The 13,565-nt window shown below is 36.9% G+C and overlaps 1 protein-coding gene across 1 annotated transcript in view; it reads right to left on the bottom strand.

Moving 5' to 3' along the window:
• Window positions 1–518: 518 nt before the first annotated feature.
• The window catches only part of APPBP2 (amyloid beta precursor protein binding protein 2), a 58,041-nt gene continuing 44,994 nt past the window's right edge, over window positions 519–13,565 (bottom strand). The window contains exons 9-13 of the mRNA XM_036120984.2: window positions 12,615–12,739; window positions 9,614–9,699; window positions 7,898–8,088; window positions 6,061–6,226; window positions 519–5,052 (exon numbers count right to left, since the gene is read on the bottom strand). Coding sequence (XP_035976877.1) covers window positions 4,799–5,052; window positions 6,061–6,226; window positions 7,898–8,088; window positions 9,614–9,699; window positions 12,615–12,739 — 822 coding nt within the window. The 3' untranslated portion in view covers window positions 519–4,798. The remainder of the gene's footprint in view (window positions 5,053–6,060; window positions 6,227–7,897; window positions 8,089–9,613; window positions 9,700–12,614; window positions 12,740–13,565) is intronic.

Raw genomic sequence — 13,565 nt, forward strand, 5'->3', positions numbered from 1 at the left:
TACAAAAGAGAGAACAGCATGTTCAAAGTCATGGGAATGTAAGAAGAAAAATTTAAAAAGTCTCATTGCAGGTGGCAAGCGAAATCAACCCAGTGCTGACTATTCCAAGTGAAGGTGGGGTTTTGTTGAAATGTTAATTTTCTTTATATTAACTTAAAATTTGGTTTCATTTCCAGCACCAGCGGCTCTGCGTGCTTACGATTCATTCTGTTTCATGGCAGATTTTCTTAAAGACCTAATTTGAGGGCGCCCAGGTGGCTCAGTCGTTAAGCATCTGCCTTCGGCTCAGGTCATGATCCCAGGGTGCTGGGATCGAGCCTGGCATCGAGCTCCCTGCTCCGCAGGAAGCCTGCTTCTCCCTCTCCCACTCCCCCTGCTTGTGTTCCCTCTCTCGCTGTGTCTCTGTCAAATAAATAAATAAAATCTTAAAAAAAAAACAAAAAAAACAGGTTGCAATAATAATCCGAAGTCCCGACCAAAAGTGATCACAACTGAACTGGAAACAGATACACTATGAATGCAGGAACACTATATTTATTAGGTCAATAATTCATTTTTAGCAATACAAGTACAGAATATATCACAATGCTGGTTACAAACATACTTAGTATGGTTCAATGGTTACAAATAATGGTGGGCACTACAAGTTTGTGTTAAGGATGATACAAAAGGTCATTCTGACACAATGAAGAATTGTCTTAAAAAAATCTCAATGACCCTAGATATTTCTATAGAAATTACTGTGGCACTATTAGTGGGGATTTTCATGTAAAGAATTGTTAGTAATTTGTTTCATTAAGAGCTCTTGAGCCTATTAAACTAAAATCCCCTGTTGCTTAATAAAGTATAAAAATAGTACTGACTTGGTAATATTTAATAAAATGTAGCATTCATTCACATCATAAAAGTAGAACTAAACTGAAAAGTTTTAGTTACCATGGCAACATCTTTCCATAAAAGGAATATACAGAAATGAGTAACGTTACACAAATGGTACCTGTGACAATTATTTAGTGATCCAACACGTAACTTGTGCACCACAAACCAGGTTTTCTAGATATCTATATATAGCATATATTTTTAATCTTAAATTTTACTTTTGAAAAAAAATGTGCACTTCAACAAACTCACTAAGGCCACTCATGCTATAGATACCTAGGACTGCAATTAAAGAATAGTATTATTTAGTAAATCCTAAAGCACACTCCTTCAGATCACCGACAGGGTAAAAACCAGTTTTCTGCCTAACACATTCCTGAGATTTGTGGACAATACAACTACTAGTGTTCAAGCTGGAGATTAATCCAAATGTCAGATTAAAAAAAAAAATTTTTTTTTCCTAGCAAGAACTGAGGTCCTCCAAAGCCAAGAGGTGAAATATATACATCAATTTTTAAAGCAAAAATAAAACTCTTAAAAAAGTTCGTACTTATATAAATAAGTATTTTTCCAGTAGTAACTTTGTCATCCAGGAAAGGAACAGTTTGCAAGCAGCAAGGCTACAAATTCTGGGGAAAAAATAAAGACCAAGTGGCAGTTAAGAGTCCCTGCTAACTAAGCAAACCATTGTTTCAATTGGTAAAGTATGGCCAAAAGCTTCCATCGTGTTTTAGGTGCTGACTGTTGAGCACTGTGTGTGCATGTAAGGAGTTGCCAAATGGCACTCTCCATTTATTTGTAAGGTAGCAGCCTCTGGACTTAATTTTCACAACATTATGAACTCTCCCCAAACAGGCTAGGAACAAAGGCCTTTGTCAAATCTTTAATTTCACAAATTAATTAACCACGTACCTGCACACGGATTACTACAGAGCAACAGTGAGTTTGTTTTTAACCAAGGAGAGACAGAGCTTCAATGACAAGAAGGGTCCTAAAGCTTCGGGGACCCATAAAAACTGTGGTCTAAAAAACCCCATTGGTTCTATTACACTGGATGCAGGAGTGACTGACCATCCGTGTGGCACAGGAGAGCCCCCTGACGCACCCCATCTGAGTAGCACCAACTTTGGGAAAAAGACTGGGTAAGAGAGAAATGAAAGTCAGGGAAGGATGAGACCAAAGGCCCCTTATTTAACATTACTTTGCTGAACTTCCAGAAAAATCTTTAAGTTGGTCTAGGCTTCCTTACACACAACCCCCACCATATGTGAAAAGTTTGTGCAAGCTATTGGTTATTGTGAGGTAAATTTTATTCTTTTGAGATTCTTTTTAACCCCATAAAGTACTAACATTCACCTCTCTAAGCTACCCTAAACATCCCTAGGAATGATAAATCCCACACTTAGAACCATTAGGGTATTATTCTTCATTACAACCAGAATTAATAGCATACTCTTTGTTATATCATTAACAAGCTGTCAATCTCTTCTCAGCCTACAGTTTTTGCATTAAACCAAAGTGTACGGACTTACAGAAAACTACATGAAAGCAGTGGTAATAAAGGGAAACTACCAATGCTTTTTAGAAAAACTGGCTGCCACATAACATTATCACCCTGTGATCTTAGGCTTCTAAATATCATGTTGCTTTATCACTGAGTGTGAGCTAAGCTGAGCTCAAACTGAATGGAGAGAGGATGAGGCCTTAAGTCATTTGCTTGATTTTATCCTAGGAAATGCTATATGTGCACAAAACCAAAAGATACAGATTGATCAAAAAAAAAAAAAAACTTCATATGGAAACGTTAAGTTTCAAAATATTTATTGAAAAACAATTTACCATGACATTCCTATACCACAAACATACCACATGACTCTAAATAACCAACAAAAGTATACAAAGCCTATCCTGGATATCTTTGGAGGTATTAAATATATAGGCCTGTGAGGATAGAGCTGAGTAACTTAATAAATGTTAGTCCTTGGTCACACAGACTATTTGGTAATTAATCAAGAGGTGCCTCCTGGCGTCAGACTGCAATTAACTGGGACGGGAGGTGCAGGTGTGCCAATGCACTCTTTTTAAAATGAAAAAGAAAATAATTCAATTTGAGGAATAAACCCAGGTTTTGAAATCACGGTTACAATATTAGGGTCTGGGCTTGCTTCATCTCTTTCTGTACCTCCCCCAGTCAATCCCCTCCTGGGGACTTAAAAACACTGGCTCATAACTAACAAGACTGCAAGTAACAGTTTTAAACAAGATTAGGTTTGGGAAGTTCAAAAAAGTGTTGAAAATCAAATTTACCTGAAATCTCCAATTAATTTTTCTGTACTCAATGTGGCAGTTTAGATTTCTTCCCCCCTCCAACCCCAGCGTGCATGTTAAAAGAAAACCAAAATTCAACACACATCCACTCACCCACAGACTACTCCAAGCATTAGCCAAGAGCAACATCTGACAGCCAAGTCATGAACCCCTGAAAATAGGGGGGAAAACCCTGATTCTTAACTACAGAGGCACCACATAGGCCACTATAGTAAGAATTGAGGTAACAGCAAAAGACCTTTTTGTTTAATTGCTACATGTCACTTTCCAAATTTGAGTATTAATTACCTCAATATTAAATAACCTGACTGGCTTAAGATTACAAAAATCAAAACCCAATAAACAGGAAGACAAGTTAGTGAAACATATATAATTAGGGGATCTCTGCATTTGACTCTTGAATTTCAAATAAAATGACACAGCTGTACTATTATTTACCATAAAAATGAAGGATCTCCAAGAATTGCTTCTTTTGGGCATTCATTTTTCCATTAATCCCCACAAACCATATAGTAACCTAAAATTCCCACCCATGAGCTATTTCACGACTCTTAGCCAATATACTTGTTAATTGCATTGATTATTAGGGTAACATTTAAAATGCGGGGGATGGTTGCAGCAGACATTTATAGACTTGCTTATGGCACCGCCATCTGTGCACACTGACTAAAGATACACCATTGAAATTGCCGAATCTCCCTAGTTTGGTGTCTAATTACATTAATATAATTTTTGCATTATCACTTTTCATTATACCTCTAAATGAAACATTCTACTGATAAAAGTATATGCAGGGGCTAAAATAATTACCTAAAGCCTCTGGTCCAAATAACCCCTTTCTACATTAGGCTGGTCCTTTTTAAGTCCTCCTGGTCCTGTTCGCAAACGCTTTCAGAGCATCTTGCATTGTTGTACCAAAAAACCCTGAAACCACCAAAGGGTTAATAAAACTGCTGGTCTGTCAGCTTTTCTATTACTTACAGATCAACACTGGTCCAGTTCAGATGAATCTGACAATCCTTCCCTGTAATAGAGCTCTGGAGTGGTTGTATCCACTTCTCTGGGTAAGGTAGCCAAACCTAAGTCAGGATGTCCCTCTTCTACTAGTATACTGTGTTAACTTTTCTATACTGCATATAAAGATTTTCCCCATAAAATTTCTTTACAATACAGTATTGAATACCTCCACAAGGAAGAATATGTTAAAAAGTTGTTAAAATCATCCTTACGTAATAAGAATGCAACTCTTTTAAACTCTTAAATAGTTTTATTTAGGGGTTCTTTTCAGGCTTTCTGCAAAATGAATTATTTTTTAAAATGGAAAAAAAAAAAAAAAGATTTCCTGTTGTTTGTTCTACTAGGTTGAAAATATGGGCCAGACTACTTATACATGCGGTACATGCTGAATATAACTGAATATATGCTTATTCCTACGGACACTCTGCAAGGTAGGGATCACCCAAATAGGGTCAATGGACTGGACCAGTGTTTCAATGCAAATTCCAGCCCCAAAAAACAACATGGTTTTGATTTCACAGTATGAATTCCCTGGAATCTGGGAAAAGGTAAATTAGTTAACTGAGGTCCTCCCTCAGCAGCTCGGTCCCTCAACATTCTGAGAAATCAAGAAGGACTGCACCACTTCTTCAGTGGATTGGGGGCTGGTGTTGACATCTTCAAGAGCATCGGTCACCGAATACTGACGATCTCGCAACCGGTTCCAGTTAGACAGAACATTGTGATATTCAAACACTTTCTCATAATTTCCAATGGAGTTGTAAAGTTTAATGAGACCTCGGTAATCATATTCTAGTCCACTGTAGCCTTCACCAAACAGTTTCTTCCCTGAAAGTAAAACACACATACACACACGCACAGGGGAAAAAAAAAAAGAAAGCTCAAATAATGAAACAAGAGGTTCTTAAAAAATAACACAAGTTCAATTCTTTAAATAAGGTGGCTTCATTTTATTTCCTAGGCTAAATGAGAAACTAATGAGATTGGGTACCCACAGACAAGATAAATATTAGAATTAAGAACTTCTGTTCTTTGAAAGGCACCATTTAGAAACAAGGAGCAGAGTGAGTTATCTATCTTACAACATATGTAACCAACAAAGGGCTTGCTGCATCCATAGTATATGAAGACCTTATATATATAAATCAATAAGGAATGACAGACAATTCAATATAAAAATAGGGAAAAATTTTTTTAAGTAAACTCTATCCTTAACATGGGGCTCAAACCCATGACCCTGAGATCAAGAGTCACATGCTCTACTGACGGAGCCAGCCAGGTGCCCCCAAAACAGGGAAAAATTTTAACAGACACATTAGATGATGACTACAGTATGTTATTTTGTAATCTTATTTCCTGAAATGGAAACAATCCAAATGTTCGGAATGTCCATTAAGAGTAGAATGGATAAATAATGATATACTAATCCAATAAAATATTATATAGCACTGGAAATTAATAAGCAATAGTGTTATGGAACAACACAGATGTATTTCACAATTCATGTTCACCAAAAGAAACCAGACATGTAAAAATATACATTGCATGATTCCATTGGTAACATGTTCAAAAAGGGAGGTGGAGGGAGTAGTAACTACACAACTAGTTTAGAATAACTCCTCCTGCCTCAACTGTCATACTTCTTACTACTGGCTTCAACATCAATAAATCATCTTTAGCAAAATGTTTCAGATGATTTTTGGGTGGTTTCTGGATATCCTTAGCAGCTCTAAACTCATTTAACTCTTCGTAATTACACTTCCCTTATACAACATATAAGACATGTTGACATGTTGATACTAATCAATTGACTAAGAAAATTTTAAAATAACATACCAATCGCTATAGATCGCAAATAAAGTTTCTCAGCATTTTCGTACTGATTCATGTCATAATTGTACAGAGAAGCCAGATGTCCCACTGAAAGGGCTACTTCATAATCTTCTTGACCAAGAAGTTGCTCTTTTATCTGAATTGCTTTGATATGCATTTCTTCAGCTTCCTGAAAAATAATTAAGCTGTTTTAGCCATTAGATTATACTCTTATATTAACAATTCTCAGCCCATGAGTAATACTCTTCTAAATGCCAAGACATGGATGGCATAAGATAATCAGATCAGAGGACATACTACGTTAATCCAAAAGCTGCCTAGGGGAAGATTACTGGTTTGGGAAGCCATGCACACAAGCTGATGACAGTGAGTGTCCTATGCCAAAAATGACGAGAAAATCTGTCCTGGTAATAAAAAATTGTTAGAAGAAATTAACATCAAAACTTTCTAAAATGACAATTATTTCTTTGTTAACATGCTCCAAAATTTAAACCTTGTTAAGAAACTTCATACTATAGTATGTTCAGTTATATAGGTATACGCTTTATTTTTTGGAATTTTGACAATAAAACTCAGGTTAATTGAGGGATATGTAATGGATTTTCAGGTTAAAAAAAAACAAAGAATGTCTGACCCTAAAATGAACAATATTAAGAATTTATAACCCAGGGCGCCTGGGTGGCTCACTTGGTGAAGCGACTGCCCTCGGTTCAGGTCATGATCCTGGAGTCCATGGATCGAGTCCCGCCATCGGACTCCCTGCTCAGCAGGGAGTCTGCTTCTCCCTCTGACCCTCCCCCCGTCGTGTGCTCTCTCTCATTCTCTCTCTCTCAAATAAATAAAATCTTAAAAAAAAAAAAATTTATAACCCAAAATTTTAAAAGAGAATTCAGTAAATTTTTATCACCACAATTAATAATACTTGCAATATCTGACATTTCTTGCATACCTACCATGTGCCAGACATTATGCTAAAGGCTACACTTTTTTTTTTAAGATTTTATTTTATTTGAGAGAGAGAGAGAGAGAAAGAGAGCGAGCATGAGCTGGGGGAGGGGCAGAGGGAGAAGCAGACTCCCCGCTGAGCAGGGAGCCCTAAGATCCCAGGACCCGGGGATCATGGTCTGAGCCGAAGGCAGATGCTTAACCGACTGCATCACCCAGGCGCCCCTGCTAAGGGCTACACTTAACATAACTAACACTATGTTGTTGTTGTTGTTTAAAGATTTATTTATTTTTAGAGAGATTGAGTGAGAGAGAGAGAGACTGTGAGTGTGTGCGCCCAAGCTGGGGGAGGGACAGAAGGAGATAATCTTTGAGCAGACTCCCCGCTGAGGGGGGGAGCCCAACTGGGGTTCGATCTCACAACCCATGAGATCATAACCTGAGCTGAAACCAAGAGTTGGATGCTCAACTGACTGAGCCACCCAGGCATCCCCCTTTCTTTTTTTTTTTTTTAAAGTTTTTATTTATTTAAGTAATTTCTGCACCCAACGTGGGGCTCAAACTACCCTGAGATCAACAGTCACATGCTCTTTTGACTGAGCCAGACAGGTGCCCTGCTAATAGCTATGTTTTAAGTCTAACTATAATAACCGTATCAGCCTTTGTGGTTTGATATTATGTCTTATTTTTCCATGGTTTGGATTTTGAATTTTATTTATATTTTGACTGTGTTGTTTTATACTAGCTATTTTCTCAATTCTTTCGTGGAATAAGGTAGGAGTATAATAAATGTACACTTTATTACTGAAGGTTACTGAAGATGTATTATTTAAGATTATACTTTACTACCTAAAATTATTTAGTGAGAGAAAAAGATAGTAAAACATGCTTGTACCTTAAATTTTCTCATTGACTGGTAAAGTCTTCCAAGGTTTCCATAGTGTTTTGCAGTCTGTACATTAAATTCCCCAAAAGCTTTTTTAGCTAATTGGAGTGAAGACAGGTGCAAATCATGAGCTTCTTGAAGCAGCCTCTGTTCAGTTTCTTTATTATGACAGTCGATTGCAATCTCCTCTAAAATAAGGGCTGATTAAGAAAGCAATAAAATTAGCATACTTCCAAACCATCTATCAAAGCTAATCAGAGCATATAATTTAAAATTAAATTCTATAAATGTTTGTGGTTATGGATTAGAACTGGTAAAGATGAATTCCACGATAATGAAAAAATATACTTCTGGGGGTCATTCTAGTTTGCATAGTGTAATGAACTTCAAATTTAAGAAAAACAATGGTATACATCAAATATTTTGCAGAATTTCTGCTTTACTAGACTATGATATTTTGCTGATGTGAATTTCTTATTTAAAGCAGTGTAAGACAACAAGGCAAAGGCAAAATTTTAAAGTTATGAAACTGTGTCAAGGAGTACCTAAGCACTGTTGAACATTTTGAAACCACACTATAAAATATAACCTTTAACCAAATACAACTAAAAGAACTGGTTTCCTCCTACTAACTTGACCAACCAAATCAGGCAAGAAGACAGCGCAATTTCAAAGTCACATATAAGACTTTCAAATTCCATTTAAAGTCTTAAAAATACATATTCTTTTACGAGGTAATTTTATTCTAGGAAAATTGTCCATATGCACAAAAGTAAAAGAGGTTTAGTTCACGGAAGCGTTTTTAAAGAACAAAAGGATATATATCCATATGTACTGCAATGAAAAAATGTCCGTACGGTATTAAGTGAAAAAAGCAGAATATAAAACTAAAAAAATTCATTCATTCCATTATTTGGAGAAAAAAAGTCTAAAAAATAGTCACCAAAATGCTGAATCTGGATTGGTGGGATTTCAGGTGACTTAATTCATTATTTTCTCTTTTCTCTCTAACTTTTAATTTTTACAACAATTATGTATTACTTGTGTAACTTAAAATCCAAACCTAGAGGGGGGAAAAGAACCAGTTCAAGAATTAAGGTAAAATTTCTCCAGCATGCATGGAATTATCACATGGGTGACCCAATGATATTGGCAAAATAAATGCTTTTTAAATTAAAGGGTTTTGGTAGTGATTAGAAGAAAAGAAGAAAGTGGTATTTGGTAAGAGCCTTGCAACATTAAGGGTAACCTGACACAAAACTGAGTTTCAAAATCCTGCACTATAAAGCTGAAGGTACGTGAAAAACCCGTTACTGTGCAATAATGTTATTCTTGCTTTCATCCTCCCCTCAAAAGAAATGAATGAATGAAGGCATGACAGAGAGGAAAAGGGGGTGAGGGGAGGGAGGAAGGAAGGAAGAAAAAAAGTGACAAAAGATATTCTGGCTTATTAACAAAGCTATATGAGAGAAGCGAACCTTTTATTATGAACCACTGGAAATTCTTAAGTAGAGTTATAGGCAGATACTTCAAATCAGTGACTTGGCTATCTCAGTAATATGCAGATAGTCTAATCCTATGCTACTACCCGAAGACATAAACAGCCCTATTTTAAACTATGTATCATTAAAATATATGAGACTAGACATCTAGTACAACTGACAGCAAAAGAAATCTAAAAAATATATATATACAGGTATACTGGAGACTAATTGCAAAGGGTACCTTTCACCCTCTTTGAAGAAGCCAAAAGAAGATGATCTTCAGGTAGGATGTGGGTAATGATACCAATAGCTCTTTCGGCATGAAATCTGTAATACAGACAAATATATTCTGGCATTTCTTTTTAGTTATAAATAATTACAGCATTTAAAAAAAAAAACCTCACAACTTATAATACTGATGGAATTTCTAAACCTATCTGTGGTAAAGGTACTGTTTTTTGTTTTTTAAATTTCTAATCTGTTGTGGACTGAACTTTTAAAATATCCACTGGATTTCTATCTCCCACAGAATAAACTGTGAAGTTGTTATCACAGCCTACAAGGCTCACCATGTTCTTTCCCCTGCTACCTGTCTGACCTCATCTATCACTCTCAGAATCAGCCCTCTAGGGGCACCTGAGTGGCTCAGCTGTTAAGTGTCTGCCTTCGGCTCCGGTCATGATCCCGGGTTCCTGGGATCGAGCCCCGCATCGGGCTCCCCACTCAGCGGGAGGCCTGCTTCTCCCTCTCCCACTCCCCCTGCTTGTGTTCCCTCTTTCGCTGTCTGTCAAATAAATAAATAAAATCTTTAAAAAAAAGAAAAGAAACAGCCCTCTCCTTCTCCTCTAGCCACAGGCCTCGTAGTTCTCTGAACATGCAAAGCATACTCTCACCTAGGACTCTTGCACTTACTTTACCGTCTCTATGGGATACTATCCCCCTGAATATCCACCCACATGGCTCACTCTTCAATGAAAAGCCTTTCCAGACCAGCTTATACAAAAGTCCCTAAAGGGGGAGCCTGGGTGGCTCAGTTGGTTCAGCGACTGCCTTCAGCTCAGGTCATGATCCTGGAGTCCCAGGATCGAATACTGCCTCAGGCTCCCTGCTCAGCAGGGAGTCTGCTTCTCCCTCTGACCCTCCCCCCTCTCATGTTCTCTTTCATTCTCTCCCTCTCAAATAAATAAATAAAATCTTTAAAAAAAAAAAAGTCCCTAAAAAATTTACCACAGCTCTTTACTCTTAGTTTACCTTAATCTTCTTCACATATATGTGTTCTCAGCTGATATGTCTAGTTATTTGTTTATGGCCCATCTCACCAAACAGAAGGTAAGCTGCCTATTTTATCTACCAGTTTCTTTCAAATAACTCCAAGTCCTCTATCTCCATCTGCCAGGTAATTATTAATTTTCTCAGATCTGTTTTCCAGTTCACTAACTGTTTCTTTAGTTGTGTCCAATGTGCTGTTTGTCTACTGAGTTTTAATGTAAATGACTATTTTCTAATTCTAGCTGCTACATTTTATTTTTTATAACAGCTCTTACTGAGATATAATTCATACCACACAAGTCGCCCACTAAAATGTACAATTCAATGGTTTTTAGTATATTCACAGAGTTGTGCACCCATCACCACAAGCAATTTCAGTGTATTTTCATGACCCTAAAAAGAAACACTGGCCCATTAGTAGTCTCTCACCATGTTCCTCCAACCCTATCAGCCCATGGCAACCACAAATTTATTTTCTGTCTCTCAGCCCATGGCAACCACAAATTTATTTTCTGTCTCTCATACATTTGCCTATTCTGGACATCTCAAAAAAATGGAATCATACAATATGGGGTCCTTTGTGACTAGCTTCTTTCAATTAGCAGAATGTTTTCAAGGTTCATCCAGGTTGTAGCATGTATCAGTTATTTTATTTTTAAATCTGCCCTTTACCCCCCTTTATTTTCCCTCCAAAATATTACCGATTCATTCTTTTATATCAGTGTCAGCAAATTTTTTCTGTAAAGGGCCAGATAGCAAATATTTTAGGCTGTGTGGGCCACACACTGTCTCAACTACTCAACTCTCCTGATGTAGCATGAAAGCAGCCATAGACAATACATGAGTGAATGAGTATTGCTATGTTCCAAAAAAATTTTATTTTCCCTAAAGGCCACAGTTTGCTAACCCATTTTATATGCTTAATCATTTAAAGATACTTACTTTATAGTATCAAATAAGAAGTTCTGTTAGCCAATATTCTTTGGGTTCCAATTCTGTTTGTTATTTCTGCTGATTCTCATTCATAGAGGAAATATTTCCTTACTTTATTTCGAAATTTTTTAATGGTGAGTTCATCTTAGGTAGAGCTAGATCTATGGGAAGTCTGTTTGGTTTGGGTTGAGAATTTCCAAGGGTTTTGCATTTTCTCCCACAAGGCATCTCAGGAGAAATAGCAGTCCCAAAGAGCTTTTTAATGTTTTCCTCAGTTTGGGGATTCCTGAATACATGATGCAGTTATAAATTTCACTGTGAGGCTATTTTTGGTTAACTGAGAGCCCAACCTGAGATGAATGAGTTTCCTTGTCCTCTTTCTTGCCAGCGGGAAATTTTTTGTTTTCCTCCTAGTCTTCCCTTTCCCTGACGGTGCAGGCTTGATCTTGACTTCAGGTGAGGGTTTCAGTTCTAACTCATAGTTTCCTGTGGACTAAATGCCTTATCTCATAAACCCAGGATTATTGTCCAACCAAGGTTTACACAAACTACTAAGCTTTCCAATCACCCTAGGGCAACTAGTTATACCATAGTTCATGCCTACCCTATTGGATTTTAGTCCATGAGTGGCCCTTGGGGACTTTCTTTCCTGCAAGCTCATTTATGCATTTACAAAGACAAAGACAACTGTTATATTTTACTCAGTATTTCCGCATATTTTGAGCAAAATGTTTTTAGGTTAAGTCTGTCATTTAGCCAGAGGCTACTATACTACTCAAAGAAAAATTACTGAAGTATTCAGAAGATAAGCCATATTCCTTACGAAGATATAGAACTCTCAATATTAAACCACGTAACATCTAAATAAATGACTTATAAATTGGTATGATTTTAAATGACTTCAAGAACAGTTTAGGCATCTTGTTAAAGCTCCAGAAGACAAATTTAATCTATAAATACATTAAATACTATTGCATTAGGAAAAACAAAACAATAGCAACAGCATTTAATCACTCACTGAAAAGGAACATGGAACTTACAGTGCATTGTCAAATTTCCCAGAGCTATACTGGTGAACATAAGAAGAATAAGCCAAGTCTTCATGAGCTGTTGCTACATGAATATTTTTGCCGCCAAACACTGACTGCCGAATGTCAAGGGCTGCCTGAAAGAGTCATGAAAATTATTATTAATATAAATCCTTAGAAAACACTACCCAGTAATACTAAGCATCCTACTAATTTAAATATATGTTCTACATATCAATACCATCAGTTTTGAAGCAAAAGTCCTGCTGTATTTAAATCACACAAGAACATAAAAGTCACCAAAAGGCCTGGTTTTCTGAAGACTGAATCTAACTTAAAAGACAATGGTTTCGGGGCGCCTGGGTGGCTCAGTCGTTAAGCGTCTGCCTTCGGCTCAGGTCATAATCCCAGGGTCCTGGGATTGAGCCCCGCATTGGGCTCCCTGCTCCGCGGGAAGCCTGCTTCTCCCTCTCCCACTCCCCCTGCTTCTGTTCCCTCTCTCACTGTGTCTCTCTCTGTCAAATAAATAAAATCTTAAAAAAAAAAAAAAAAAAAGACAATGGTTTCATAACAAAAATTATTCATTATGTCTGAGAATCACAGCAGCGTTTTTCTATGTCCTTCTTTATAAGTGAACCATAAAATCAAGGATACCTTGTCCAGAGTGATGATGTAACACATTTACCTAAGAATGACTAATACAAGGCCTAAAATAATTGTTATCAACCCTCCTTGCTATTACAAAGACAGCTATAATGACTCATGCTAAATCAACAATGAAGATAAGTCATCCCCTGGGCAAATGAAAAATGGAAAATTACTTATATATGAGCCCACAAGCCAAAAATTCTTTTCCTCAATGGTTTTCTGTAATTCCTAAAACATCTACTTCTAACCCTACTACATATTATTTAGTAAAAGAATGTTGTCCCATATACGAGGAGGGGCTCAGAAAGAGTTGTT

This window comes from Halichoerus grypus, chromosome 2 (genome assembly GCF_964656455.1).
Source record: "Halichoerus grypus chromosome 2, mHalGry1.hap1.1, whole genome shotgun sequence".
Taxonomy (NCBI): Eukaryota; Metazoa; Chordata; class Mammalia; order Carnivora; family Phocidae; genus Halichoerus; species Halichoerus grypus.